This window comes from Delphinus delphis, chromosome 7 (genome assembly GCF_949987515.2).
Source record: "Delphinus delphis chromosome 7, mDelDel1.2, whole genome shotgun sequence".
Lineage (NCBI taxonomy): Eukaryota > Metazoa > Chordata > Mammalia > Artiodactyla > Delphinidae > Delphinus > Delphinus delphis.
The window spans coordinates 14,513,958-14,540,065 of NC_082689.1; the positions used below are offsets into that span (position 1 = coordinate 14,513,958).

General features: G+C 42.9%; 1 protein-coding gene across 2 annotated transcripts in view; it reads left to right on the top strand.

Moving 5' to 3' along the window:
- Nucleotides 1-763: 763 nt before the first annotated feature.
- Nucleotides 764-26,108, top strand: part of AP1S3 (adaptor related protein complex 1 subunit sigma 3) — a 56,371-nt gene continuing 31,026 nt past the window's right edge. For both annotated transcript variants that reach the window (XM_060016035.1, XM_060016034.1), the window contains exon 1: nucleotides 764-894. In XM_060016035.1, coding sequence (XP_059872018.1) covers nucleotides 892-894 — 3 coding nt within the window. In that variant the 5' untranslated portion in view covers nucleotides 764-891. The remainder of the gene's footprint in view (nucleotides 895-26,108) is intronic.

The following is a 26,108-nucleotide window of genomic DNA, read 5'->3' on the forward strand; positions in this document are numbered from 1 at the left end:
TGATAAAAACGACTCTCCCAAACGAACATAAAAATGCACTCATAACTCTGCTTACAACTTGGGGGTTTGGAGACTCCTAACGGCCCAGGTGGAAACTCCAGACTTAAGAAAAACCAAGGGGAGAAGGAGAGAGATTAGAGGCTCCACGCCAGTCTTAGGAGAGACCTCTTAAAACCGGGCCAGTTTAAAATGACCTATGCCCTTGGATTGCAGATATATATATATATATATATATATATGTATATATATATGAAAAGAAAGAAATCCGAGGCAAGAAATCGCTTCTGGCCAGCAGAGTTCCAGATCTGCCACACGCTCCCCGCCTTACACGGTTTAGGACGAGACAACCAGTGACACTTCCCGCAAGTGTCTCGGGAGATCTCTTAGCCAGGTCTGATCAACGTTTGTGGGATGAATGAATGACACACTCGCTCGCAGAGTCAGGAAAGCAGCCCCCTCGGCGCTCACCGCGCGGGGCTGCTCATTGCGGATCCCGCGGGCTCTGGTTCCCGGCGCCTGGGCCTAAGAGGCTGGAGGGGGAGGCGCGCGCCCAGGTGTATTCGCACCTAGGGCAGCCCACGTGGCGCGGGGCGGGGCCAGCTGCGGCGGGGCGGGGCGGGGCGGGGCGGGAGGAGGAGGGAGGAGGAGGAGGAGGGAGGAGCGGGAGAAGGGGGCAGGGAGGGAGCTGGTAGGAGCCGGAGGGGAGGGAGGGCAGAGGCGCGGGGAGGAGTCTGCAAACTTTCGCTTCGAGGGCATTGTGGGAAGCAGCCATGGTCTGAGGCGGGCACCTCACCTGTCAGCCACACCGGCTCCTTCGCTCGCCTCTCGCCCTCCAGTCCACCGCGCTCGTCTCTCGCCCGCGGGGACGGCGGCGGCGGCGGCCCGGCCACCATGGTTAGTGCTGGAGAGCGGGGCGGCGGCGCGGACCAGGGAGGACGTGTGTGCGCGCGCTCCCGGGAGGCACCTGCTGCGCCGAGCCGGGCGCGCGGCCGGGTGGGCGAGCAGCCCCGTCCCGCCCCGCCGGTCCCCCAGCCCCCCGGCCCGCCCGCGCCTGTAGTCCCGGCGCCCGGACGGTGCGGATGCGCCCGGGGCGCTAGGGACGCCAGCTTGGGACTCTCGGGCACTGCCGCTTCATTCATTACACCGTTTGCTGAGCGCTTAGTCTGTGCCAGGCGCGGTGCCAGGCGGTTGGAGATGTCGCGGGGACCAGGTGGAGTCCTTGCTATTGGCGGCTTACCTTCTAGGAGGACGATGTGGAAGGAGGGAGATGAGTAATATACCAGTAAAATGAAGATAACTTCCGAGAGTAAGTGCTCTAAAGTCTCAAGTACAACCGGATGGAGGGATGGAGAGGCGGCAGCTGCAGAGCTGGCAGGCAGTGAAGGCCTCCTTGAGGAGGTGACCTCTGAGCTGTTGGAAGTCCTAGGGGAGCTCTGCAGGTAGTGGGAGCAGAGAGAGCAAAGGCCAGAGAGAAGGAACCTTTGCTTGTAGCGAGAAAGGTAGGCAGGGGCCAGACGAGGCAGGTCCTAATAAACCAAGTTAAGGAGTTTGGATTTTATTTCCACTGAGTGGGGGAGCCTTGGGAGCGGTTTAAGCGTGAGAACTGACTTTATCCCTTCTATACTTTTAAAAGATCTCTTTGGCTGTTGGTGGAGAGCAGCCTGGGATACGTGTGTGAGGAGGTGTGGAAGTGGAGACAGGGAGACCAGTTTGCAGTGCTCCAGGTGAGAGATCCTGGTTGCCTGCACTTGGATGGAAGCAATAGCTTCAGGCACCTCTTGTTCTTGCCTTCTGCTTAGGGTAGTGTTTTGAAAGTGCGGTGGCCTGAACTGCACGAGTTTCACTTTCCCAGCTGAGCTCACTTCCCAATCGGAGGAGGAACAGAAGTGACCTGCACTCTGGGCTTGAGTACCCTCCACAGGCAGGAGGAGGAGGGCCATGTGGGTTACGAAAGTTGATGGACAAGGAGAGAAGTGGAGTGCCGAGCCCCTGGATGGGAAGACCACAGACGCTTTCCAAGGAGAGGTTTGGCTGCACAGACTGGAGGCGCCATTGTTGTGTGTTGAGGGTTCCTTGTAAATATAGCGTGATGACAAAAGGAGGCTGTAAATAATGGAGCAGCTCTCCTGGCTTGCTCAGGTTTCCCAAGGGAGAAGGTGACATGTGTGCAACCCGCCACATTTTTTGCCTAATGGAAGGTGGAGTAAGGCCCTGGAGTTTCTGAGTAGCAAAAATCTTCCAACCCGAGAGCTTGTGTAGGGTCCACGCTCTGGACAACACCTGCAGTGGAATTCTATGTTTTCTTGCTGGTGTCAAGTGATGAGTTGATCAGAAATGTGCAGCTTCCCTGGCTTTTCTACTAGATCTAGCCCAATGGGAAATATTGATGTTATTGAGTGCCTGTGATAGGAGGATGCTCAACGCTTTACCTTCATGATCTCAGTCAGTTCTTGCAACAAACAACCAAATGAGGGTATCATGCTCTTTGTATTTTATCTGCTCTGACCTGTCCCAACAATGTGTCCTTGGACCATGGCTTGACCTCTCTATGCCAGTTTGCTCATTTGTAAAATGGAGATAATAACTGTTCCCAACTCATAAGGCAGTGGTTCTCAAAGTGTGGGCTGGGTACACTTAGGAGTCCCCAAGACTTTTTTTTTTTTTTTTTTTTTGGTATGCGGGCCTCTCACTGCTGTGGCCTCTCCTTTTGCAGAGCACAGACTCTGGACACGCAGGCTCAGCGGCCATGGCTCACGGGCCCAGCCGCTCCGCGGCATGTGGGATCCTCCCGGACTGGGGCACGAACCCGTGTCCCCTGCATCGGCAGGTGGACTCTCAACCACTGCGCCACCAGGGAAGCCCCCCAAGACTTTTTAGAGGTCCACAAGGCCAAAACGGTTTTCATAATAGCGTAGAGATATTATTTGCCCTTTACACGTTCATTCCTACATGACTGTACATGAAGTTTTCTCAAGGCTAACGTGACCTGCGAGAGTGCAACAGAGTGAATGCAAAAGTGGTAGCAGAGTCCAGCTGTCTTCTATTGAGCCAGACATTAAGGAAATTTGCCAAAAAGTAAAACAGTGCCACTCTTCTCACTAATATTTTTTTTTTTGCTTTGGAAAATATTGTTACTGTTCATCAAAGAGTTGTTTCTGGTAATGTGTCATAGGTTGATTATAATTTTTAAGTGAATCAGCAAGTATCTGAAATGTTTCTCTATTTAAATTTACAATACCATCCAGTAAATTCACCTTCCCAAGCTGAACTGTGAAGTTATTTCTTTATCTGAATTTATGTTAGAAACAGCATGAATGCTTCCTTTTCCTAAATAGGGTAATTCCAAGTTTCCCATGTCCATCATAATCTCACTGTATTACAGAGAAATAGGAACAGTGAGAAGCCGAGAGGGTGAGGGTGGAGATATCTGACTCTGAACCTGGAGATCCTGCTGGGAACCCCTCTCCAGCACCCAGTATATCAGTTTTATTGTCTGACGCTTCAGTAAATTGTGATTCGTGTGTATTGTTATTTTGGTGGTTTAAATTCCAGCTTGAGTGAGGAAGCCTATTGTGGCAGCAGTGGCGAGCACCGTCCTCCACAGAGACGTGGTCTGGGCTGCTGGCCAGCACTTACTGTGGGGTTGAGGGGTTGGGAAGAGACCCTGTGCGGTGTTCAGTTCTCCCAAGAGGGTTCACCCACAACAGACCTTTCCCACAGGCCTCCCAACAGCACCAGTGAGACTTGTGTTTACCCCTCCCCAGGGTTGTTACTTCTGAGTTCCCATTACTGGTTTCTGTGACAAATACTGTCAGCAGCTTACAATTTTTGTGTGGTATTTTATTGACAACAGCTGGCAGGGAATGGTCAACAGATTGTGTATTTGCCCCACTGTTTCCAATGTCTGTCCTTTTGGGTCCCATGAATTATTTTATTACGGATGAAGACATAATGGATAAAGTCACCCCTTCCCCTAACACAAATAAAGAAAGTTCCTGTATGAGTCCCCAAAGATTAGCATTCCTTGACATCTCTATGAATCATTCTTTCAATTTTATTTTCTTGTTACTGTACAGAGATTTCTCCGAGTGAGCTGAGATTTCACTGGTGTTCCTTCTTTCCTGGGGCCTGTCCTTGCCTCTCTCTCTCTCTCTCTTTTTTTAATGTTTTCCACAGCAGCGACACCATTTTATTTAAATTATTTATTTATTTAATATTTATTTATTTATTTGTTTGCACCGGGTCTTAGTTGCGGCACGTGGGCTCCTTAGTTGCAGCTCACGGGCTCCTTAGTTGCAGCACGTGGGTTCCTTGGTTGTGGTATGCGAACTCTTAGTTGTGGCATGCATGTGGGATCTAGTTCCCTGGCCAGGGATTGAACCTGGGCCCTCTGCATCGGGAGCGTGGAGTTTTATCCACTGCGCCACCAGGGAAAGTCCCCTTGCCTCTCTTATAGCCTCCCTTTCTCACGTATCTTGTTTTTCTCTGATGGAATTCATTGTTTTCTAGCTCTTTACCCAGGAGAAGCTCCCTTTCCAGATCCTGTGATGTAAAAGAATGTATGCAGAGATCAGAGGCAAACACCCCTGAAATCCTCTCAGGGGTGTACTAAACTGTCTCTCCAGCACTCTGACTAGCAAGAGAAAATGTACTTCTTGCATGGCTGCTAACGTGGGATAAATTAAGAATTTTTACAGTGGAAAGGGGGTACTGCCCACTGTTTCATTTAGAAATGAAATGCCACTGACCATTATGAGGAAGCTGGCCTTCAAAAAATCTCCCACGAAGTCCCAAGTCTGAACACTTCCCAACAGGTAGAGCTGGGTTCTGAAATAGCTCTCTAAATAGTTTCTGAAAACTGCCTGGGGAAAAATAATATAACCACTTGTTAGTCCCGCAGTGCGATGGGGCGTAGACCTATATTACATTCAGTCAAGGACATAGGCATGCAGGATTCCAGTTTTAATGTCCTTGTTGGACCTTCTGTAGCAGGGCTTCTGGGCCGGTAAGAAACGATGGGTGTGTGGCAAGGTTCAGTGGCCACTTAAATGCTACAGGAGCCTTCCTTCTACACTGGGTCTATTAAGAGGAGGAACTAAGGCCACAGTACAAACTGTGGTGCTTCTGCCCTTTGTATACTCGCCCTTGTCGAGGGGGGACCTTCAGGGGTAAAAACGACTCATCCAGCTCATTATAGACTAAAAAAAAAAAAATTTTTTTTTTTTTTGCATTAAAACATCAATGTATTTGGGTCCAAGAGGCAAACCTCCCATAAACTTTAAAGATAAACACCTAAGATATAGTTCGTTTATGGCTAGTTGCTTAAGGCTGACCCTCCAGGTCTCACAAGTCTACCTGCCTTTTCTGCAGTTCTAATTATTTGGGAAGAGAAATTTGAGACAGTGTTCTAAGGCAGGTGTCCGAAACATTTTTCTGTAAAGGGCCGGACTAAATATTTTAGGCTTTCTGGGCCTTACAGTCTCTGTCACTGTTACTCAACCTCTCTGCTGTAGAGTGAAAGCAGCCATGGACAAGATGCAAATGGCTGTGACTGTGTTTTAATAAAACTTTATTTACCAAAACAGGTGGAGGGCCAGAATTGGCCTGGAGGCTGAGTTTGTTCTGTAGACCCATGTTTTCAGGCAACTTCCATTAATTCACTCATGTGTACATTTGACAAATAAATTGGACACCTGCCCTATGACAAGCAGTGTTCCAGGCAGGACTGGCTATATCATTTGTGGTACCCAGTGCAAAATGAAAATGTAGGATCCCTCGTTCAGAATTTATTGGGAATTTCAAGACAATGGCAGCAGAGCATTAAATCAGGGGTGCTCCCTTTGTGAACCCAGGGCTCTGGTGTCCACAAAAGCCAGCCCTGGATCTAGGCCCCAGAGGTTGTACTGAAGAAGCCAGAAGCTCTCCTGCTCTCCTGGAGCCCACGTTCTTGGCGGGAAGTTCTCTAAACTTTCTTAATATGTATTTTGTATCAAGCATACAGAAGAGGATTATACTATAAAGTAGTGGTTAGTCATCATCTCATTCTTACTTCATGGAAGTTGTAGATGATTCCCAGGCAGGTGGCATGGGGACCCAAGCAGTGCCGATCCTGGTGGCTACGTCAGGCCCTGCCACCCCTTCCCTTCTTGTCCTGAGGTCGTGGGCCGTTTGTCCGGCTGGCTTGGACTGTACTTGGTCATTTCCTGAACCAGTTCTGACTGGATGGGGAGTTCTCAGCTGTATCTGCTCCCCGCGTTTGCTGTAGGTTAGATCCTTAGGTCAGTGCTTCTGCTGCTCTCATTGCCTCTGTCCACGTCCCAGTGGAGCCCTGGGCACGGGATGCCATGGCTTCCCCAGCTCTTCCTGGGTCTGCCCTGATTGTCAGGTGTGGTATAATTTGTCAGCTTAGACAAAATTGTGTAAAATGATGACACAGATAAACCTGCAAATAAACAGAAAACTTGTAGAAGGGTATGCTAGAGACAGTGATTGTTTCTGGGAAGGGCTCTACGCATCTGGTGTTGTAAAAAGAGTCACTTTTTATTGTGTGTTCTATTAGACATCTCAGTTTTTTTTTGTATTTGAACATAGCACCTTTTAAATTATATGAAAAATGACTTAAAAAATGTTCCCATTTATATTACTTCTCCAGCAAAACTCTGCTTTGTTTTTCCCTATGTTTTGTAACTTCTTAAGCCTGGATGTGTCTGGAATTGGGATGGAAACAGAAGTTTCCTTACAATACGTCCACACACACACACAGACACACACAGACACACACATGCATGTACGCACACATACATGTACACACACATACATGTACACACACAGACACTTTCTCTCTTCTATTCTCTTTAACTTGGGCTCTTGGTCAGGCTTCCAGGACTCCTGTTTGTACCTTGCTTTTTTTAAAAAATAAATTTATTTATTTTATTTATTTTGGCTGCACTGGGTCTTCATTGCTGTGCACGGGCTTTCTCTAGTTGCGGTGAGTGGGGGCTACTCTTCGTTACCGTGCGCGGGCTTCTCATTGCGGTGGCTTCTCGTTGCGGAGCACGGGCTCTAGGCGTGCGGACTTTAGTAGTTGTAGCACGTGGGCTCAGTAGTTGCGGCTTGCAGGCTCCAGAGCGCAGGCTCAGTAGTTGTGGCGCACGGGCCCAGCCGCTCCGCGGCATGTGGGATCTTCCTGGACCAGGGCTCGAACCCGTGTCCCCTGCATTGGCAGGTGGGCTCTCAACCACTGTGCTACCAGGAAAGCCCTGTACCTTGCTTTTGAATGAGAATCGAGACTAGCTGAGGGGGAAAAAAATGTGATCCATCTTTCTCACTTCAGCAACTCTGAAAACTTTTGGTAAAAAGGTAAAATAATATTGCTAGTCACTTCACAGGAGGGAACCATGAAAGCACAGAGGTGCTTGTCAGATGAACTAGAATTGGCCTCACTGTATTCAGTAGACAGCAGAACATTCTAGCAAGATTGAGAAGTCCTGTCCCTGAAAGAGTCAGGGAGGACCAGTCAAGCCCGGTACCAGATTCAGATTGTGACTGAATATTTCAGCCCCCAGTTTCAGTGTCTGCTGCCCACCTCCAGCTTCTCTTGGCTTCCCTGAAAAAAAGAAATCAGGGCAGCAACTTTTCATTATGCAGGTGAGGCTACAAGAGGCCTGGAAAAGATGACTGTTTCTTTTAAGTGTCAGAACTTCCTCGGGAGGCAGAAGTGCTGTTGGAGGAGACATCTCTGTTGGGTAATGTTGAGATACACGTTGCCTGTGGAGGTGACATGCCTACAGCGTTTCAGGAAGCCTGCCTGTGCTCATTTCTAAAGGCAGATGTGGGATACAGGTGTGACGTGGTGGTGAGGCAGAGGGCCCTGGGCTCCTGGGTGCAGGCTCTGTGATCTGGGAGGCTCTGCTCTTTGCTCTCGTAACCAGGCCCACTTCCTAAATTTCCCTGAAGATTGAATGAGCCAATCCAGTTCAACCCTTAGCTCGGGGGCTGGCACCTGGCATACATTCCATAAATGTTAGCCAGGACATTTTTAAGGGAGATAGGAAAAAGCTAATGAAAAACTTAAAAATAGTTCTTAAATTTTTTTCTTTTTTTGATGAGAAATTTATTTGAACGGATGAAACAAAGAAACAAAATATCACAGACTGCAGATATTGGGGAGGTGGGAGAAGATAAGGGTTATTGTAATATCACATTTAAGAAAATGTGATTCTAAAGTCAGAGTGTGTATAGAACGTTTTCCTTTTATTTCTGAAACAACTGCTTGCCTCCAGTTTCTTTGTGAGAAGTCAGGTTCTCAATTCAAAGTGTCCTATGTATGAGTCCTACCTTTCTAAGTCTCTTTGGCCTCACGATTTGGATACTTTAAGAATTCAGAAAATCTAATCTACGTTGACAATCTTTGTAAAAAATTACGGGGAGAAGAGGAGGCTTGACTATATAACAAGGCAGGTCTGTCTGTCAGATTGAACCTGAATTTTCAGAGTGTGATGGATGGGCAATCTCCCACCTCTTAAATTTTGTGCACAACCATTGGCATGGTTGTCAAGGTATAAAGGCCCTAGGGACAGATTTTTAATGAGTGTGGAGTATAGGCTGCAATAGGAAGAAAAAGGAAGGTTCTTAATAAACGTTTAAGTGATCGTTACGATGCAGGGCGCTGAGTTTAGCATAGTAATCATAGCAAGTTGTTCCTGGCCACAAAAAAATTCATATTAAGAAAGATCAAATAAGCATCACTATGAAATATGAATGGGGTCCCAAGTTATTAAGGTTTCATTCGACTTCAAAGGCGAATTGAAAATTGCTTGGAATTTCTGCTCCCTATTTCTAGGACCTTTTCCTCCTCGAATGATTTGAAACAGAACCAAAGGCCAGTCTGCCTCTCAAAAGACTCCAGGAGAAAACCTAATTAGGGACATCTTGACTATAAGACAAAATTAAACCACCAACAGCTATTGTTGATATACCCTAAGTTGATTACCTTGTCCAGATGAAATGATAAATGGAGAAATAGTACATGAATCACTTTTCAGGGTTTTTTTTTTCTTCTTCATTTGTTAATCCTTGTGTTCTTAACCAAGGAGGTTATTAGAAAAGAAAACCCCACAAGTATGAGATCTGTTTCTTGATTACAAGAAACTTGTGTTGTTGGGAAGAAATTTCTCACATGCATAGCAAACCTAGATGAGTATGGGAGTAGATAATTAAGCTGTGAAGTATGTCGTTCAGATTACATAATTGCTGCAGGAATTCCATGCAGGAGGACATGGGAGGGGCTCATGGAAGAGACAGTCGTGGGGCTGAGCCCCAGAAGAGCAGGTGACCCTGCCTCCAGCTTTTCAGAAAAGGGTGTGTGTGTCTGGTATGTATGTGAGTGGGAAGGGGTTAATAAGTAGACAATATGGAAAGGTGGTATTAAGAAAATGTAAGTCCTGAAGGAGGGCCTGCTGAAGGTCTACCATGACAAACTGGTTTCTTTCTTTTTTTTTTTTAAAGATGTACCTTTTTTCTTAATTAGTTTTATTTCATTTATTTATTTATTTATATTTTTGGCTGTGTTGGGTCTTCACTGCTGCACACGGGCTTTCTCTAGTTGCGGCGAGCGGGTGCGGGGGCTACTCTTCGTTGCGGTGCACAGGCTTCTCATTGCGGTGGCTTCTCTTGTTGCAGAGCACGGGCTCTAGGTGCACGGGCTTCAGTAGTTGTGGCATGTGGACTCAGTAGTGTGGCGCACAGACAGGGGATCAAACCCGTGTCCCCTGTATTGGAAGGTGGATTCTTAAGCACTGCACCATCAGGGAAGTCCAAACTGGTTTCTTATTGATTCCCCCATCTCTAACTCTGCCCTCCAGTCAACCCCACTAAGAAATTCTTTATCCAGTATTATCAGGAATGACATTTCTCACTGACTTTACAGATAACGAAAAAGGACAAACTTTTTATTTTAGAGTTAAAAAAAATTAATATCTTACTTAAGCATTTGGGGAAATGGGTCAAAAGTAGCTTGAGGCTTGTCCAGAGTCCGGAGGAGCCTCACTTCACTCAGCTGCATAGTTTTGGAGATGGGCTGCCTTCTTAGCAGCCAAGAAACAATGTTACTGAAGTTGCAGGTGTGTTTAGGGATGTGTGCGTGTGTTTTGTCTCTGAGTGGGCTAGTTTCCTTGTGTATCTCTAAGAAACAATTGCTGTAACCTTCCTCCATCACTCTAATGAATGTTTTGAAAAGGAAAGCTTATTTTAATAGCAGCCGAAGACAGACATCACTAGAAAGAGGAGCATGATGCTTGGAAGGATTGCTAGACTGGAAGATAAGGGGATCCAGGTCCTGTACCCAGCTATACCAGTAACCATGACCTTTATTTACCATGTTACCTAACTTCCCGGGGCCAGTCCTCAGCTGTCTCTTGAGGTGAGAGAGAATCTTAAAAATCCTTTCTGGTTCTCACAGTTTGTAATCAGCTACAAGAAAGTCGTATGCCTCTCCAAACCCAATGTACCTTATTTTCTGCACGTGTCAGATCCAGAAGCAGGGCAAGCCTGACGCTGAACTGTTGAGCCATATGTCCTTGTGTTGCTGTTGATCAGGAGCTGGGCTCTTCGTAAGTGCAGCTTGCAGGTGGGGTTGTCACGTACCAGGAAGGCCATACCAACAGAGCTCATGGAACTTTACATCGGATCGTTGCATTGCTCAGACATCTATTTGTGTGTGTGCATCGAATCGTTGCATTGCTCACGCATCTATTTGTGTGTGTGCATCGAATCGTTGCATTGCTCACACATCTATTTGTGTGTGTGTTTAGGCACAGGTTTAAGTGCACTTTTGGCTTCAATCAAGTCAGGTGTAAAAGAAGAACAGCATTATTATTTTGCTATAGGTACACATTTACTGAATACCCACTGTGTGGTCTGTACCCGCAATTGGAGATTATTAAGAGATATAAAGGAGACAGAAGTGAGTATGCTTCTTATCCCACAGGGAGGGAAAACAGAAACAGTACAACTTGCACGTTTCTTTCAAGAATATCGAAAATAGAGATGTAGCTGGGATGGGATAGGGTACATGGGGACGTGTACATTTTATGAGAGATTCTGAAAGGATGTTATAGACTTGGTTGGGTGAGGAGTACATTTTGGGCATGGGAGAGGGATGAGGAATGGGGTGTGAGATACGCTCTAACAAGGCGTGTTTCAGGGCCTGCAAGCAGATTGGCGTGGCTGCATCTGGGAATCAGTTTGGGAAACATACACACGCAGAAACCTAGTTCCCGAGAAAAAGTGGAGTCGAGAAAAAGTGGAGTCGTTGGTGGAGGCTGTTGAATGACAGAGGAGATTTTCTCCCTGTCATTTGTTGGGAGGACAGTTCAGGAAGGTCTGGCTTTTTTGTTTTCGGTTCAGAAAGATTTTAAAGTGAACTTTAAAGTTTTATGTTCATTTTCTTTTATAGTAGGTAAGTTGAACAACCACACCCATATCTCAGAAAAACTTGAATCTATCTTGCATAATTTTTTCTTTTTTATTTCCTCTTTATTGAGACGAACCTCCTGATCATGAGCTTGGGTGTTGGGGCAATGCCAAATTGCTATAAAAAAAGTTTTTTTTGAGATATAACTGACATATAACATTATATTAGTTTCAGGTGTAACTAATATAACGATTCAGTATATGTATATATTGTGAAATGATCACTGCAATAAGTCCAGTTAACACCCATAGTCATTTTTTTAAGGAAATTCAGGCCAAATATATTTATTTATTGAGCAGCTATATGTCATTGCTTGTTAAAATTCAAACCATTAAACTTATTGAAGAATAAAATATTTTAAAACATAATGGACCAATGTGAAAACTTCAACTCTTGCTCCTGTGTAAAGCATTTGGTAAAAGACTTATCCTGTGTCAATTGTAAGACAAATAACTTTTGGTCTGAGAAAAAACCTTTTTAAAGTGACTTGCTGTGTAATAATGGGCTTGTCTGATTAACTGATGTTGATCCATATTTATTAGTAAAATCAATATCAAAAATGCCTTTTAGGGCTTCCCTGGTGGCGCAGTGGTTGAGAGTCCGCCTGCCGATGCAGGGGACACGGATTCGTGCCCCGGTCCGGGAAGATCCCACATGCCGCAGAGCGGCTGGGCCCGTGAGCCATGGCCGCTGAGCCTGCGCGTCCGGAGCCTGTGCTCCGCAACGGGAGAGACCACAGCAGTGAGAGGCCTGCGTACTGAAAAAAAAAAAAAAAAAAGCCTTTTAAATCATGATAGGATGTAGTTTTTGGAGCAGCTGCTTAGCAAACATTATGCCAATAAAATTTGTGTTAGCGCCGTCTCTGCTGCACGTAAGTCAGTTTTGGGATCAAAACATTGATATTTTGAAGACCCCACTAAATCTTTCTAAAAAGAATTATGTCAAGACTTTTAAACAAAGTCAGCTTTTAAATCTCATTTTTCTGAGCTCCTTTTTATAACCAGTGAGGACAATTGTGTTTTATCAGTAAGAGCTCAAGAACAGAATATTTAAGATAACTAACTGCAATAATCATTATGTTTTTAGCAAATATTTACAACATGAATGCTTCCATAATACACTTCCAATTTAGAATTATATTCTGTACTACAGTCTTAGACACGGAAGCTAAAAATTTTGGACCTTGAAAAAGTGACCAAAAAAAAAAAAAAGGCACAAATCCTTTTTTAATTAACTGTGAAATAATCACAACCAGAATAGAACTTTTCTTTCCAAAGCTTCTTTTTTCTTCCCAGTTTTATTGAGATAGAATAGACCAAAGCATCTTGGAGTGGTATTTTTTTGGTAATATCCTTGAAAGATTTATAATTAAACATCAGTTTTACTGCCAACTGCCATATTTATTTATGGGTGCTGATGACTTTACAGTTTATATTGTAGTTATACATTGCTAAAAATAGGTTAGATTTCTGAATTTTAAATAAGCATTTAAAATGTTAGGCAAGGGAAAGAACTGAGAAAAATAGAGTGTGCTTTTCTTTCATTGCCTGTTTTTTCTCTGCTGGATGACGTAAAGAATGATTATTTCCCACAAAAGTGACCCCAAAATATCTGTCACATCCTCCCCTTAAAAAAGTCATACTATTTGTCAGGTCTAATGAAAAAGAAACAAGTTTTCAGACTTGAAGATGTCAACCATCTTCAGCCTGCGCATGGCTGATTGCCATGAACCCAAGATGGGCCAGGCCAGTGCTGGGTGTTGTCTGGTGTTCCCTGAGCTGTGTAGGGAGCCGGAGACTGCCAGGTAGAGAACGGGTGCACTCTAGCCGGTGCGCGTTTATTTACTGCCCAGCCTTAGTCTCATCACGCTATAAGAATAGAGAGCCCAGAAAGGGGTTATATAATGAGATTTGAGCAGAAGGCCAGACTCACTATCATGTAACTGCCCTGAAATTACTTTGTTGGCAATTAAAATATATTTAAACTATTTCTCCATGACTGAAGCTTAAATCTGTGACTATTTTTTTTAATATCCTTTATCTTTTTTTTTTTACATCTTTATTGGAGTATAATTGCTTTACAATGGTGTGTTAGTTTCTGCTTTATAACAAAGTGAATCAGTTATACATATACATATGTTCCCATATCTCTTAAATAATGTCCTCTTCAAAGCAGCTGGTGAGTCTTAAAGTTTTCTGGGATAAGAATCCTTTTGGAAATCTGCTAAACTTTCTGCACTTTGTCCTTAGAGCAATGCTTATAAATCCAAAATATACTTTTAGGAAGTCTACCAACAAGTCTACCTTTCTCTTCCAGATTATCCTTAGACCTTGGGCATTTCTTGTAAAGCTACAGAACGCTACCTGAATTCAACACTTAGCCCTGCCATCTCTAGCTTGATGACTCCGGGAATGTCTTTTAAGTGTCAGAAACTTAATTTATTATTATTATTATTGTCTTTCATGTTGGTACATTGCCTCGATATGTGGCTTAAACAATATAATGCATATAAACATACCAACATTGTGCCTGCCATGCCGCGGGCCATTTCTACTGATTAATATAATTGCCGTGTGGAACACTGCGTTCATTTTAGTTGGTCAGCAGATTTGCATCTTCCTGGAGGAAAGGCCCCCTGAGCAGTTAGATGATGACCAGAAGATTTTTGGGGGGCTTAGGACCCGAGTAGTGAGAGTTGGTGGGCCGGTGACAATGTCTCTAGTGTCATATAACTCATAGCTGTTGCATCTGTCTCCACTTGAGGTGAAGAAGTCAACCGCAGATAATCACAGAGGCCAGACGAGGGCACCTTTGCCCCTGGAGATGTGTTCACAAATTCTTCCAAACTGTCTTCTTTTTCAAGGACTCTAAGCAGACCACTGCTGTCCTTTCTTCAGACAGGCTCCTGTGGAGCAGATCCTGGAGCCACCTTCTGGTTGTCATTCCAGCCATGTCGTCCTCTGACCACACCGTGGTTGTGTTGATTGGAACATGTCTTCTGCAGAGGGCTAATCACGCTGCCTATGGACTATTTTATTTTAATTGCCAAGTTCTGGGGATTGCATGCAGTCATTTGTCAACAGTCTGCAGTATTGTTGAGCCTAGTGTTATGCAACACAGACTCAAAAGACTCATGTAGTGGAAAGCAGTCCCGTCTACACTGTGCACATATGAACAGCGTAGTTTTTTTTTTTTTTTTTTTTTGTGGTACGCGGGCCTCTCACTGTTGTGGCCTCTCCCGTTGTGGAGCACAGGCTCCGGATGCGCAGGCCCAGCGGTCATGGCTCACGGGCCCAGCCGCTCCGTGGCACGTGGGATCCTCCCGGACCAGGGCACGAACCCGTGTCCCCTGCATCGGCAGGCGGACTCTCAACCACTGCGCCACCAGGGAAGCCCTGAAGACTGCCTTTGATTGTGGGAAGGACTGATGTGTGGATAATGGGAAGACCTCAGGCTTTACAGTCAGATCTGTGTTGGAATCCCTCTCTGCCGTTTACTAGCCTTACAGCTCAGTCATTAATGTAGGTATTATGGTGCATCTATCCATGCCCTCAAATGAACACTCACTATCTGTTCCTTGCTGGTGGTTGTCCTGATGGTGATGGCTTGTGACTACTTACATTTCCTGCTTCTTTTAGCAATGCTGCGTGTTCATGCCTGGAACCCTGGCTTTGTGCAAAAAGGGCCATCTGATCTGTTGATTTGCTTTTGACAAGTGACGAGTTGAAGTAGTTTTTTCAAATGCATGAGGATGGAAAAAATAATCATTTACTATCTGTCCTGGAGATTTATCATTGAATATATTACTTACATTCCTAATTTAACCAATTAAGCTAGCTGATGACAAAGTTCATTCTAGTAGTATTGTGTTCTATGGAATGCAGAATAATGTATAAATAAGAATGGTTTATGCGCTTGGACTATTTGCTGTGGAATGTAAAAAATTTTAGATTTTAGTCAACTAGGACCCATTGCCTTAGTTTTTCTTACAAGGTTCACATGTTAGGTTGGTTTCACAAATCTATGCAATATTCATTTTAGGCTTGTTTCTACCACAGTCCTTAGGAATTTGAAGTTAGTTCATAAACTTAAGAGGGAAAGTGATTGTTATCTGAGAGTTGAGTCAGACCCTGAAGAATCATTACTTGGGTCTGTCTAGAATTTAACCCAGTCTCTGCTTTCCTTGAATTACATCCAAAATCAACCCTGGATGGTTTCTTCCAGAATGAGTTCCTTCAGACTCTTCCTCTCAAAGAAAATGTGTCCTACACTGGAGGCCACAACTGAAATTTACCAACTAAGGAGAACCAATGAATGTCCTGGTTTTATAGCAAAAGATTCTCAAAGGTTTTCCAATGTGGTTTATAGAACGTTGATATTTACTTTCAGAATCAACGGTATTGTTTTCCTAACTTTATCTATCCTATTGGTAGAATGAATTAAAAGTCCAAAAGTCCAAATCAAAAACGAAATCACATTCATTTAAAATAAAGATTGGGCTTCCCTGGTGGCGCAGTGGTTGAGAGTCCGCCTGCCGATGCAGGGGACACGGGTTCGTGCCCCGGTCCGGGAAGATCCCACATGCTGCGGAGCAGCTGGGCCCGTGAGCCACGGCCGCTGGGCTTGCGCGTCCGGAGCCTGTGCTCCGCAGCGGGAGAGGCCATAGCGGTGAGAGGCCCGCGTACCGCAAAAAAAAAAAATTAATAAAAAAAAATAAAAATAAAGATTGGGTCTTTGTTATTATTGTCAGCCTGAAATCTCCTATACAGTCTTAGTATTTTTTTGTTTAACGTACAAGCCTCGTTTTGATTGAAGTACAACTATATTTGAAACGTGAGACTACATATTCGCAAATGGTGGCTGTTTACATGATCAGTGAGAATTTTATTTGTGCTATTTGGTAGGGTCATTGGAAAAGCTGTCTTGGCCACATGCCCCTGATTATTGTGGCCTAGAGGGCGGCCAGGGATGGTTTAAATGTTAGCTTCCAAGCGTATTCAGTTTCAGAATTAGGTGATGTCTGAGAAGCAGAAAGGCCAGCCCTTTGTCGTTTCTGCCTCTTTGTTAAGCTCAGTACTGATGGGCATGGTCTCTGCTCCTAGGCTGTGAATTAAACAGAGCAGAACAGAAAATGAAAGGCAGAAAACAGCTGCTTACCATTGTTAACGGACGAAACAAAGAACAGAGGGTGGGATACTCAATAATGCCAGCTGTGTCCACCGCGGTCTCTTCCCTGTGATTTGTCTCTGACTTGGTCAGCGCAGTCTTCCTGGCAATGAGAGCCACAGGGGGTTAGAGGCTGGGAGGCAGAGAGGGCACAAAGCCCAGGCCACTTCCATAGTCTAAACATGTGACAAAACAAAGAAGTGGCCAAACAAGGCTGTAAGTATTGTGGCACCTTTTCAAACCTTATGCCTAACAAGATAATATATGCAGTGTTCATAAAATTCTGTGCACTTCCATTTTGCCTTTTGCAAAATACTTTAAGGATTTATAAAACTTTATTGATTCATTGTGTGTGCCAGGATCTTGAACTGGTAGTGGGATACAAGCTTATAGCCACATAAAGAATGCCTCTTTCAGACCCATTGGGTTTTTTCTGTGACGGTCTGACTAATGCATGATTCTAAATTTCATTCAGTGGGGTTACCTCCGATTCCGAGGCTAATTTGTCTGTCTTTGCTGTCCCACACATTAGCACTCATAGTGTCCATATTTTGGAAAATGGCTTACAAGAGGCAGGCAGGGGCTGTGTCAGAGTGGGCTTAGCCAGGCTGTGTCCTCCAAACAGGGCTATAGTTGGTAAAAGTTATTCAGAGTTGGGGATCTGCTGCCGACCTTCCTGGCTTCCAAGCCCAATTCTATCAACTATAGCTGTGTGACCTTGGACAAGTTACTTAACGTCTCTGCCCCTCAGTTGCCCCAACTTAAGAAATGGAAACTGACTGGTAGCAAATGATATTCCAAATAATGTATAATGGTAATAAATTACTGTTATTTGTTGTACTATTTATTCTTCTCCCCAAGATTTTAATCTATTTGTTCTCTTGTTCTTGGGCTCAGGTAGGAGATGGAGGCCCATGAATATACCGCATGGAGATGCTGTACTCCATCTCTAGGTATCAGTTCTAAACGACAGGCTTTGAAAGTCATAGAAAAATCGCTCACACAAATTTTGCTCTCTGCTTTTGATCCATATAGCTCTTTTCTAATTTCTAAACCAAAACACTCCAACATTGATTTTGAATGAACTATAGGAAGCCTAGTGGACTCAGTCAATAGCCCTGACTTGAGAAGGGCCATGGTCAAAGATGTAAAGGCCTCTTGATTTTAGAAGGTGTTCTATTACATTGTTCTCAGTATTACTGATAGAAGCATTATTGGGAAAACTGTTATGAAGCCCTTGATGCTAGCGCTGATGGAATCAGTTATTCACTCATTCTAGCGTTCTGCAGCTGTGGACATTGCTGCTGTTCTGTGACTTGAAGGACACCTAGAAAAATCATAAGGAGAAGAGAAGGGGATGGATGATGACAAAGGCTTGGATCCCCATTCTGAATTCGGTGGCTTGGAAATTAAAACTTAAGTTTTTCCAGAAAAACAAAAATAAAATGGCTACCTCTAATAATGTCTTTAAGAAAACTCTTAAATTTCAGTTCATACTTACCTACAGTTTCAAGTGTCCTTAGGTAGAGGCTTGTTTTCTGCTTTTGTACAGTGGGAATTCTCATAACTAGGTGCATCCCAGATGCACAGCCTAGTCTACTTTTGTGTTGTCAAGACTTTTCTTTTGGCCATTATTTGTTTTCTGATTGTTTATTGTCTCTGTCTCATTTGCTAGGAGGGGATAATGTTGAATGTATTGGAAAAACAGATATTTGGTAACCAGTTGGAAAAGTTAAATGCTCATTTCTTCGTTTTGAGTTCAAGTAAATGTTCAGTCCCCATGGCAGTTACTTTGATTGTTAGTCTTACCAATAAATGGGCTAAGGGAGATTTTTTTTGACTTTGCTATGATGGATCATTGCATCTTTTGTTTTTTACAATGACATTTACAGGAAGGAAAATTCATAGTGTTTTCATTCTGCTTTTAGTATGTTGTCCTAGAATTATCCATCAGAGATTGACACCAAATATACTTGTATGCTGATGGTACATCAACAATTTCCAGAAAAAATTAATTTATCTCCTCTCCCACAGGCAAAATCTGACATTAAAATGTGAGGCAGCAATGGATTTAGACATAATTTGAAACCCATCAATATTCTAAACATTAACCTTCTGAATTCTCACAGTTCTATTGTAAGTTAATTAAGTAATTACATTTTACACATATTTTCTTTTTTGTATTATGGAACTACTATTAAGTAAATTGTTGCTTTATCATCTTCACACAAGAGTTGATCTGCCATAGAACTTCATCCATTCATTCAGAAGGTATTTCTTGAGGACCTACTATGTGCCGGTCACTGTTCTGGAAGAGTGGGAAACAACAATGAACAAAAGGCAAAATCATTGGCTCTGGAGCTTACATTGTAGGGTGTGGAGTAGCAGCAACATAATAAGTAAAATAGTAGGTCAAAAATACTGTGGGGCTTCCCTGGTGGCGCAGTGGTTGGGAGTCCGCCTGCCGATGCCGACGCGGGTTCGTGCCCCGGTCCGGGAAGATCCCACATGCCGCGGAGCGGCTGGGCCCATGAGCCATGGCCGTTGAGCCTGCGCGTCTGGAGCCTGTGCTCCGCTACGGGAGAGGCCACAACAGTGAGAGGCCCGCGTACCTCAAAAAAAAAAAAAAAAAAATACTGTGAAAAGTAATGGAGCGGCGTTCAGTAGTAGGAGTGTTGAGGTAGCGTAGTGAGAGTGGCGCATTTTATACGGAGTGTTCAGGGTAGGCCTTACTGAGAAGCAGATTTTTTAATAGACTTGATGGAGGTGAGGGAGTGAGGCAAGCAGGTATTTGGGGGAAGGGAGCATTGAGCAGAGGGCAGGAGTAGATGATGACCTCAGAGGTAGAGAGGGGCATGTGGAGTAAGGCCTCGTGTAGGTCATGGTAAGGACTTGGCGCTTGCTTGGAGAGAAGGGTTTGAGGAGGGGAATGACCTGCTCTGACCTACAGTCGATCTGGCTGCGGAATTAAGAACAGATGGTAAGGGAGCAATGGTGGGAGTAATTGTTATGCTCTTCCTAATGAGCTCTCCTAAAACTTCACCAGCCTGTCAACATTTATTGAAAAGAAAATGTTGAATATTTCCGAGGAAATTTAGCTGCATTGTTTTCTAGTTCGTGATTCTAGTGCATTCTAGTTGATTTGCCATCAAAGAATCAAAATGTAGGGGCCTATTTAGGTCTGCATTAATGAAAAGATGTCATTTAAAATGAGAACTTATACATCATACAACTTTCAAATGAAAAGTGATTGGAAAGAGTCCTTCCTTCTGTAATGCTTCCAGAGGCCTATGGAATGACCAAAAAAAAAAAAAAAAAAATCCCCCTTCCATGTAGCAGTAAATCCCCATTAATTAACCTAGAATTTAAAACTCATCCAAAGGGATGGGGCTACACAGGGAGGAGAAGAAGCAGTACTCCTCAGCCTGGCTTCCCGGGGCCCTCAGGGATGATGTTGGTTAGCAGCTGCTGGTGATGACAGGGTGACAAGATGGGCTTCTCCAAATCCTTGAAGCTCTTGCTACCTATGTCACCTTCTTGTGTTCTCAGGCCTTATCTTGCCATTGGGAAGAATTTATGTTACCGATTTTTTCATTTCTGATTAAGGAAATTCTTACAAGTATTAGTCTCTTTCTTGACGTAAGCCAAACATCCACAAAGCCATGTTTTCTTGGCTGGAGTGTGTTGGGGCCTGGGCTGGGGTGTGTGGCAGAGTCCTTGCTCCGGTGTCCCTGAGTAATACCACTGCCTCTAGCTATCCAGCATTCCGGAAAGCCCAGTTCTTCCCTTCCTGTGTTGGATTAGCTACTATATTCTATATTTCCCTAGGAATTGTAACTTAAATTTTTTAAAAATTGTGACTAATACATAATTATTATAGAAAACTTGGAGAAAACACCAGAAACGTGAAGAAGAAAATAAAAACCACCTGAAATGATGCCTTGGGAGAACCACTGCAATGTTGTTTATATTATTACTTTTTTCTTCAAATACTATAAAAAGTAAACAGGAACAATATCTCAGCATATATATATTATATATCTATATATAAGTATTTACATATATTCTGAATAGTGAAAGTATAAAGTTTACTTCCAAAAATAAGAAAAGAAAAAAGGGGAATCTAAAATGATATAAAATGATATGCAGCTAAAATGATATAAAATACAGCTAAAGGACATAAAATTATATAAAAACAATCAGCTAAATGATATGAAAATATATACAGCTAAAATAATATAAAAATAATTCTTCCCTTATACCAAAAACTGAAATATGACCATGAATTTCACAAGACGTGCATTTTGCATTTACTGGCGTGATTACGAGGAGGGATTATTTGGGTTTGGCACTTTGAAAAGTGAAAGCATCCACTCAGTTGGAACCTGTCTGGTTTCTTTTTAACTTGGCAAGCATACCTGCTAGAGAGCTATGCAGTTTTTCTAGTGTCTGTACTCAAGTTTGTCTTTATTTTTGTTTTTCTAGAAGTTAAAAGTTTGACATTCTTTCTCTGTCTCTCATTTGCTAAAACCTTTACTTAGTACCACCATCTCTCCTGTAACATTTGATTCTGTACTTGGTCAGTGTTAGAAATGGAGGTTTCTGGTATACTCAAACTAGTGAAGGCACAGAAAGTATTCAAATTTAACCTCCGATTCGCCATCGTTTGCAAAAGTTCTGAAAAAAATTGTAACTCAATTATGTGTATTACTTGGGTGAAACAAGTAAAGCAAAAGGGGAAAAGAAAACCCTCTCTGAGACTTCAAAGCAAAATAGGTCGAGGAGCAACCTGTGAGAAACCAAAATACTTTTTTTTAGAAGTATAAGAAGTTAGACGTGGCTCTGAATGACAACGAGGTATTAAGCATATATTTGTTAAAGTAATTTGGAATGGTATTAAATACACATCTAAAGTATCCGAGCGGAATGAACTCTGAGACTAAATAATTTTGTCTTGACACCAGAAGTGTAGCACCATATATTGTAACTATAAAGGCACAGTCTTCAGAAGTATTTTGGAAAATTGTACATCAACATATGTTAAAGCTGTAATGGTCACTATTTCCTACTTCCTATGCCCACTGACGGCTTTAAAGGCTTTAAAGACGGATTTAAAGGATTCAACATTGGCTTTTTCTTTGCCGGCCATTCAGAGGCAGATTCTTACTTCACTTGTTTCTCCAGGAATGTTTTCTCACAGGTTCATTTTACTTGACTTGTACACATATGAGCTTAATGCCTGTGTAATTTTAGCTGTTAGTTGAAGGTGGTTTTCAACTAACTAGAAACAGAGTGCCCATTCCCTACAACACTGCTGCAAAATTAAGACTTTACCTAAGATTCAGTATTCAAGATGGATGTACATACAAACGCAATTTGTAAATTTTACCATTAATATCCTTACTTTAGAAACTCCCCTTCCTTTCATTTGATCCAGAAGAGTCTTGTCTTTTCCAGCCTCCCCTAGTGTGGAATCAGGGACCGGGAAAACTGGAAGAAAGGTGATTATGGCGTTGGCAAAGCACGCATGCTTACTTGAGAGTACATTGTGGAGATAATTAGTGGTTCCACCTCTGTGTTGGCAGTGTAGATTTGCAGCCACTAATTTGGGTTTGGGATGTGTGCTCAGCCACTGGCTGCTGTGTCATGCTAGAGTCATGGGTGGGACCTAAATTTAGGGGCATGAACCTAGGCGTCAATTGGGAGGTTCTCCACGTCTAGCTTTACGACTCTCATCACACATTGTTTTTTTGTTAAAGGGCCATAATTCAGCCTATGGAAAAGGGGAGATGCAGGGTAGGTTGGGTCAAAATCAACATTCTACTTAAGTTGGAATAGACATCCTTACACTCCACATTTGTGCTATCCATTCCACCTTTCAAAGGTCAGGAAAATTGTACTCATTATTAAGTATTTTTTGGATACCTAATTTTCAAACCAGATAATCAGTGACCTGCCATCCTGGGACTTCTTAAGAACAATTTTCTTTGAGTCTGACCTGTCACTTGTACCCTCATGCTAGGTGCCATGCTATTAGGGTAAAACCAATTAATTACCGCATGAAATGAAAGCACTTACGTATGGAATGCTGAGCAGTAACATTTAGTGACACTAAACTTGCACCATGAAATGGGGGCATTATAAACCTTATTAACAGTCTCTAATTTTTGCATGCCATTTTGGTGCCTCTTGATCACTTTGGATATAAATTTTAAAAATTAACTGGTTGCATTCAACTTTGAATAAAGCTTTAGCTTTCTAAAAGAGGAAGACTGATAAGTGAATTGTTTGAGGATAGATCTTGGAGTTGGGCTGGTTTGTCTTCAGTGAGTACCAATGATTTACACGAAGAAAAAACTTGACTGCTGATGTGTTTATTTGCATTTGATAACATCTTTGCAGTTTAAAGTTACCCTAAACAGGGTTCAAGTAGTCACAGAAAAAGGTTGGTCTGAACCGTCAACCAATACAGAAATTTTGATTGATGGAAATGTTCAGACTTTAACACAATTAAGTAGATTGCCATAACTGGGAAACCATCTTACTTTGGTTCTAGCATATACTGGTTTATATAGCCAAGGATGTAGGTGCTTATTTATTGCAGTTTCATCTATAAAAAATGCTTAATTGTTCCAAAATATTTCTGGATTATCTATATTGCAGAAAGATATTTCTTTTGAGAACTGTGGGTGGTGGAGAGGACTAAACACTTAAAAAAAATGCTCCTTTTTGAAACCATTGATGAAACTCTTAATTTACTAGACACTGAGGTTCAATAGAGGAAAACAGTTTGTCTTTGCTGCATTTGGGATTTGTGTGGTTTTTTGGTTCAAATTGTGTAAGAGCTACTGTTCTTTAACATAGTTCACATTATTGCTTAAGAATGTAATTTATGATTTTGGAAATTATTTTTTAAAAATGGGATTCATTACTGGGAATCAAAAAGGCAAAAGACCGTAAGTAATTTTTACATTGTGTTTTATACGAAAATACTTTTATTTGTCCTTATTTTGAAAACCTTTGAAATGGCTATAACAATCTAGCAAAAATCACTATGAATTTTTTTTACATGTTAAAATAACATTAATTGGGACCCTGCATAGAAGCATTGCTGATTACATGGTTTATTATTGGAAAGTGGTTCATTATTGTGAAGTACTGAGACACTCCCAATCGACATAGTATTATTTCTTTCTTCCTGAGACATTTTGAAATGTTCTTTTTTAGTGAATCCAAAATTTAAAAAGAAATAGATAAGCAACACAGGATATAACTAATGCTGTCTTTCTCTCCAGGTTGTACAGATTGGCTCTAGGGAGGTCATGGGAAGGGGTAAAAAGTTTGACTCTTACTTCACGAGAAGCACTGTAGGGTGGTGGACATGGGCTGGTTACTACATCTGATTTTACTCACTTCCTTTGTGGTCTTGGTGAATCATTTCCCATCTCTGTGCCTCAGTTTCTTTATTTAAAAGCATGGGATTAGAGCCAGTGATTTTAAACTTAACTCTATTCTAAGCCTCTGCTGGAGAACAGTCTCTACATTCCAGAGGATCTTGAAGCATGACGTGGTTGAGTCTCCAAGCCTGTTGCCACCGCCATGACTGCCCCCTCCTCTTTGGTGGTTTATCTCCTACTCTTCCTGGGTTCCCTGACTCAGAAAATTTGCTACCACTCTCGGGAATTATCCTTGACCCTTCTCTGCCTCTCACACCCACAGCTAACCAAGTCCCACTGGTTCTACTACTTAAATAGCTTCGACTCCTTTAACTTCTCTCCATCCTCACTGCTACAGTGATGGAGGCCACTGTTGTCATCTATTGCATGTCTTACTCCATTCTTGGGCTTCTTTGTTCCCCTTTCCCTTAGACTAAAGTCCAAGTTCCTTACCCTGGCTTACAAGACCCTCCTTCTGTTTGCCTCTGCCATCTCTCCTGTGCCATTTCTCCCCACCCTTCCTCTCCAGTCAACCAGCCACATGTGCTGTCCTCAGTTTGCAGAAGATGCCATCGCCTTTCCTTCCTGTGGCTTTCCTGTCCACTCTTCCCTCTGCCTGGTCATTCTTACTTAGCTCTACCCTTTCCTTTCCCTGTTTCCATTTGCCTGATCCTCTTCATCTTTCAGCTCCTATCTTGAAGATCACTTCCCCAAGGGTTCCCTGACCGTTAGACAAGGTTATTTTATTTTCCCATAGTTCTTTGTGCTACTTGTGCTTTAACGCATCGGGCTCAGATAGAATTCGTACTGTTTAGTTGTCCATCTCCCTCTGTTAGAATGTGTGCCCCATGAGGGTAGGAACTTTTCTGTTCTGCTCTTGGTGGTATCCTCATCTCTTGACACAGTACTTGGCATATAGTAGATATTCAGTAAATACTTGCTGAATGAATACGTGAAAGAAGGAAAGAAAGGAAGAAAGGTAAAATTCTGTGAATTTGCAATAAGAAAGCAAGCCTAGCAGGCAGCAGCTGTACCTTCTTCCTCTCTTTTCTTGCCATCATCCTCCCTACCTCCTACCCCATTTCTGTTAGGTACAGGGACTTCCCTACCAATGCAGGCCCTGTTTTAGTTATCACCTCATAGGAAGTAATGGCCTTCCCTCTCAATAATGTTACAGACCCTGAGTAGAGCTATCCATGCAAATTTTTCCCAAATTCAAGTTCCTCATTGCTCCCATTTATATGAGAAGCGATACAGGCCCATGTTGGATCTAGCTAAACTGCATAGATGGCTTTAGATGATCTTTCTCTGCTAGCAAAAAAGTTTCCAGTCCAATAAACTTCGCTTAATACTTCCTCTACCCATCTTGATGTCACTGCTGCGATATGTTTAATAGTAGTGACTCAGAGTGATTCAGTGCTAATGTCATTATTATCTTCAGTTGAATATTTATTTCTCTTATTTTGATTTCTATAAGTACAGACCTTTTGGCCCTTCCTGCTCATTTTTAAAATTGTTACAGAAGCTCTTGGTATTGGATAAGGTAGGGAGAGCTTCAAGGACTACCTTCTAGTTATAAAGATGGTCAATATCATATTGACTTTAGAAGTGGGTGAATCCAGCCTCATTGGTGCCTGTCTGTATCTGTGCTGTCTCCCCACGAGGTGATGTTGCAGAGCAATTTAAAAAGTGGGCTCCAGAATCAAAGCCCACCTCTGGAACCTTCTTCTTGCTGATTAACTCAGAGCAAGGTACTTAACTTTCCTGGGACCCAGTTTCCTTACCAATCAAATGAGGGTAATAATAGTATCTACATCTTACAGTTTTAATGAGGGTTAAATGAGGTACTGCATGTAATGTGCTTAGCATGGTGTTGGCACGTGTTCAACACATGCCAGTCATTGTAAATAGGTGTCTGGGATTAGCATAAGACTTGCCTATTGTAATTATTTGCATAAATGGGAAAAAAAGTAGTAGTTAATTAGCTTTGCCGGAAAAAACTGGTTTAAGGTGTCAAGTGCAAAGAGCCTTGG